The sequence below is a fragment of the Miscanthus floridulus genome, chromosome 2 (assembly GCF_019320115.1).
Source record: "Miscanthus floridulus cultivar M001 chromosome 2, ASM1932011v1, whole genome shotgun sequence".
Lineage (NCBI taxonomy): Eukaryota > Viridiplantae > Streptophyta > Magnoliopsida > Poales > Poaceae > Miscanthus > Miscanthus floridulus.
In genome coordinates this window covers 143,265,752-143,270,696 of record NC_089581.1, presented here as the reverse complement: position 1 = coordinate 143,270,696, position 4,945 = coordinate 143,265,752, and the positions used below count along the sequence as shown (strand labels likewise).

General features: G+C 43.9%; 1 protein-coding gene across 2 annotated transcripts; it reads left to right on the top strand.

Annotated features, from left to right (window-relative positions):
• The first annotated feature begins 1,446 nt into the window (after window positions 1–1,446).
• Window positions 1,447–4,687, top strand: LOC136539936 (isoflavone 2'-hydroxylase-like). Of its 2 annotated transcripts, none has more exons than XM_066531918.1 (4): window positions 1,447–2,110; window positions 2,342–2,663; window positions 3,149–3,510; window positions 4,129–4,687. In XM_066531918.1, the coding sequence occupies exons 1-4, from the start codon at window positions 1,488–1,490 to the stop codon at window positions 4,394–4,396; spliced, it is 1,575 nt and encodes a 524-aa protein (XP_066388015.1). In that variant the 5' UTR covers window positions 1,447–1,487; the 3' UTR covers window positions 4,397–4,687. The 2 variants fall into 2 exon arrangements, with proteins under 2 accessions (XP_066388015.1, XP_066388014.1); XM_066531917.1 differs by having other exon boundaries at window positions 2,339–2,663.
• Window positions 4,688–4,945: the final 258 nt, after the last annotated feature.

Here is a 4,945-nt window from a genome sequence, read left to right as displayed (position 1 = left end):
AACGCAGTCGTCGTCCGTTGGAGTGGGAGAGCGAGAGATGGCCCATGTGTCAGTGGAACATAACACTGACACCCGAGATCCACCTGGCAGCCACAGCGGTACCCGCTCCTTTCCCCTTCCCTCCTTCTGTGAACTCAGATCACGTGAACCAGAGAGGGAGCGGCCTAGTCCACGGCACTATGAAGACACGGCGCACAGCATAGTACGCCGGCCCGAGCCCCACCGGCTTTGGCCCATGCGTCAGCCTCTAGAGCAAAGGGAAAATGCTAGGTACACCCAGGAGTGTACACAGAGAGGTGAAAATCCATTTTCCATGCATAGAAAATTTCCTAGAAAATTCCTAAATAAACTAGGTACACCCCAGAACCTAACCAAGCTTTTCCATCCCTTTTTCAAAATCTATTTTCAGAGATATTTTCCAAAGTATATTGCAAGTACCTTTTCCTATTAAATCTTGAATAAATCATATCTCCCCCATCTATAACCCAAATCCCTTCATTCCTCCACCAAAAATCTACTAAAATCAAGCCCTATCTATTCATGTCCTTGGTTCTATTATTTGGTGCCCACTTAAGTTTTAGTTTGATTACTTTTTCTTCCCTTCAATTAATTTAACGCTAACCCGTAGTAGTATCCAACCCCGTATATTCGCGTATGTGTGTAATCTATACATACTCGAATATACCTACATAAAATATAAATACATATGTGGATATACCCTTTGTATAGGACACATAGACACTCGGGTATACGCCCATATATGGCTGACTGCACCTAAATAAATCATACGCATATACATATACATGAGCGTATGTGCCACTAACTCTAGCCACAACCCTAACTACAACCAAACCCTACTCTCTGCTTAACCTACACCATTCCTATTCATGCATACAACTATATATGCATGTATCCAACTAGACAAATCTCTCTCATAAAGACTAATACATATATATGAACCCACCTCAATATAGCCTCAAAACCTGTGGACCTGTACAAGCTAGCTAAGTCAGTTATGATGACTTGGTTTGGCTTTTTCTTTCAGATTCACATAATAGTGAAACCTAATAATATGGTTTGGTTTTCCACCAGGCAACTTAGCCACCCCAACCTAACCACCAACAGAATTAATGATGACGACTTGATCTGACTTTCCCCTTTTAGGTTCACGTAACCGTGAACCTAATTAATGATTTGGTCTGTTTTCCATCAGATAACCACACCCCACTTTAACTCCACCTGAGCCACATCTTGTAGGATAAATAACTTATCACAACTCGACACACACATGGACACACAACCATGTGTTCGCAATAAGTGTTCTCATGCTCTAAATGATTTTATATTATATTATATACACATGGAACAAATAACGTGGAAATATCCGGGGGATAAAGACAAGAACTGTTATAAATACCCCTACGGAAGAAGGCACGAACCATGCTGTGACTTGATTATTAAACAAATTTCCTTGCAGAGTGTTGGCGATGGACATTGCCTTAAGCACCATCGTGGGTGCCATCGCCCTTTTCATCCCTGCACTGCTGACACTAGTGCCACTGCTTACATTAGTGCAAAAAACACAGCAGCACACTGGCCATAACCCTCCTCCGCCGGAGCCCAGAGCCATTCCCCTCGTCGGCCACCTCCACCTCCTGATAAAGAAGCCACTCCACCGCACCCTCGCCCACCTCGCTGACCGCCATGGAGACGTCCTGGGCCTGCGATTCGGCTGCACCCGAGTCGCGGTTGTGTCCTCTGCCTCAGTCGCCCAGGAGTGCCTTGTCGCACTAGACACCTCGTTCGGTAACCGTCCGCGACTGCCGTCCGCGAAGATCCTCTCCTATGACTGGTCGACCATGGGCCATTCCAACTGCGGGGCATACTGGCGCCAAGTCCGGCGCACCACCAGCACGGAGTTCTCCTCCGTGGAACGAGTGCAGCACTTCGCTGATGTCCACGAGCAGGAGGCGCGGGCCATGGCACGCCGCCTTTGTCATGTGGCAATTGCTTCTGGAGGCCGCGCTCTTGTAGACGTCAAGTCGCGGCTATTGGAGATGCTAATGAACGGCTTACTGGACATGCTCTTCAAGAGGACATCCTCTCGAAGGTAATATGCATGATATTATTCGGTGTTTAATTGCCATCCGAGACCACCAGTGATCATCGGATAATGCAATTAGACCGACTCATCGGACCCTATCAAATGATACTACTAGTAGATGGATGCCTAGACGACAACTCATAAATTTATAAAGATGCATATGCACGCAAAGTGAATGTAGTGATGCTAAAAGATGACACTGTTCCTTCGTACACAATTGTTGTGCTTGTGCAGCAGTGACGAACAGGACGAGACCGTGGAAGTTACTGAGGAGGCCCGACGCTTCATGGGCATGGCGGAGGAGACGATGGAGCTCACGTTGACGGTGTCGGACTTCCTGCCGGCACTGGCACGGTGGCTGGACGTTGACGCGGTGGGCCGCCGGTTGCAGCGATTGCAAGCAAACAGGACAGAGTTTTTGCAGAGGTTGATCGAGGAGCACAAGGAGAAGGAGAAGTGCGGTCAAGTGACACGCAGGACGTTGGTCCGGGTGCTGCTGGAGCTGCAAAAGAAGGACCCTGAGGCCTGCACGGATCAGCTCATCCGCTCCTTGTGTGTTGTGAGTATTATTATATATCCGATCCACCACTTTCTTAATTACTTCCATATATGTATCTCAAGATTTAAGGGTTTATGTAGCCAGATAAAGTTTATGTATATGGAATAATATGTTATCATACTATAGACCATCCATAGCATGTATGTCAAGTATACAAGCAAGTATATAGTATATGGTCAAAGTTATTTTATATACTATATTAAGACAGTATTATAACAATATATTAAAAAATACGGGTTCATTTGAAAATTTTCAGGTAGTATGATTTGAAGTATCTTAAAATCAGCATATACATACCATGGAAAATTCGTAGAAATGTTGAAATCACAGTGTGGGTAATGATATCTTGCATCATTGGACATTTATTAATTTCATCTCTTCGATCAAAATTTATTTTGTCTGCCTTCATCATAGCTTTATTAATTTGATGGATATATACTTATACTAATAATCAAAAAAAATTTCAAATTAATCTCATTTTGAAGAGTGCACTCGAAGCTGGGACACTTAGTACAGGCTATACAATTGAGTGGGTGATGTCTCTCTTGCTAAACTACCCTCACGTCATGAAGAAAGCTCGCGATGAAATCGATGCATGCGTTGGGGAACAACCTAAACACCTACTGGAGGCGACTGATCTCCCGAAGTTGCCCTACCTTCGATGCATCATCATGGAGACGCTTCGCCTGTACCCAGTGGTACCACTTCTAGTTCCTCGTGAATGCTCTACCGACTGCACGGTCAGCGGGTTCCATATTCCCAAAGGAACGATGCTTCTTGTCAATACTTTTGCTATCCATAGGGATCCTGGGACATGGGAGGACCCAGAAACCTTCCTTCCGGAAAGGTACGTACGCTATATATATACTTCTGGTGCATGATAGTACTACTGAATTATCTCAGTCTCAGCACTCTCTGGATCCGTCCCATAACAAGTGCACTTCTATGGATGAAAACGGATAGGATATGAACGGATATCACTGATATTACATTTGTTTTCATATTTCTGTTCGGATTCGGATTCGATATTGTCAACCGTGATGGATATGATACGATTGGATATCGACATCATAAATATGTGATTTGATTATTTGGATACGGATACGGTATCGGATGTTGAATATCCGGACTCAGATACGAGCAAATCTAAACTCCTCTAAACGGATTCGGTCTCGAATACGGTCGAAAAATATTCGTACCGTTTTCACCCCTACTTCTATAATTCAAAATGCTACGGACTAGGTAACTTTGGTAGCCTTTTTGTACCTTCTGTATTTCCAATGTGCAATCATTGTATGTTGGGACACCTTTAGTAGGGTTATATAGATAATTTCACTAGTATCCTTGATCTCTTCAACCCAAATCTGGAAGTGCACTTATCTTGGGATGGAGGGAGTACGTGTGTGTTATTGCAACACAATATAATTAATTGAGCTTACTATATGTATATGCACGCGATGTGTAGGTTTGAGGATGGCAGGAACCAAGCAGCTGGTAAGATGGTGGACCTGTCATTTGGCATGGGGAGACGACGGTGCCCAGCAGAGAACCTGGGGATGCAGTTGGCAGGCATTGCTTTGGGAACTATGATCCAGTGCTTCAACTGGGAACGAGTGGGCACGGAGCTAGTGGACATGGCTGAGGGCTCTGGCCTAACCATGGCAAAGAAGGTTCCATTGGAGGCCTTCTGTCAACCTCGTGCTTCTATGGTCAATCTTCTTTCACAAATCTAGCTGCTATATATATAAGTTGTACTACTAAGGCACGCGCGCCATATGTGGATGAGTACCATCTCGTTGTTGCTGCTTTTATTGTATCCCTATATATGCATGTAAAAGCCTAGTATCAAATAATCTGTCGTGTACAGCCAGATGCATGTAGTGGAGTCCATGCAGTGGCCTAGCTTCCCTTTATTTCATTTGCATGTAGTGGAGTCCGGCCATGGCGCGCGGTAAGCTCTGGTCGTGGGATGGCGCGACATGTGCAGAGCGTGGTGCGTGCGAACGTGGTGGTGTTCATGGCCATGATCTTGTACTTATGCTTTTCTTTAATATATATATATATATATATATATATATATATATATATATATATATATAGAACTACTATCCTGTAGCTGGCTACAGAATAACTTATTCTGTAGCCACTTTGAGTTACGATAATTACTATGTTATTTTACGAGATTATAGTAACTCCTTACTAAGTGGTTTAATATAACGTTATGGTAAATATCCCCATGTGTTATAGTAACCCAACTATCGTAAATATGTATTTATATTATG

Excerpts from the sequence above, each read along its gene's own strand:
- LOC136539936 (XM_066531917.1), top strand. The coding sequence starts at position 1,488 with ATGGACATTGCCTTAAGCACCATCGTGGGTGCCATCGCCCTTTTCATC. Across the intron at positions 2,111-2,338 it reads AAGAGGACATCCTCTCGAAG|CAGTGACGAACAGGACGAGA; the intron begins GTAATATGCATG and ends GTGCTTGTGCAG. Across the intron at positions 3,511-4,128 it reads GAAACCTTCCTTCCGGAAAG|GTTTGAGGATGGCAGGAACC; the intron begins GTACGTACGCTA and ends CGCGATGTGTAG.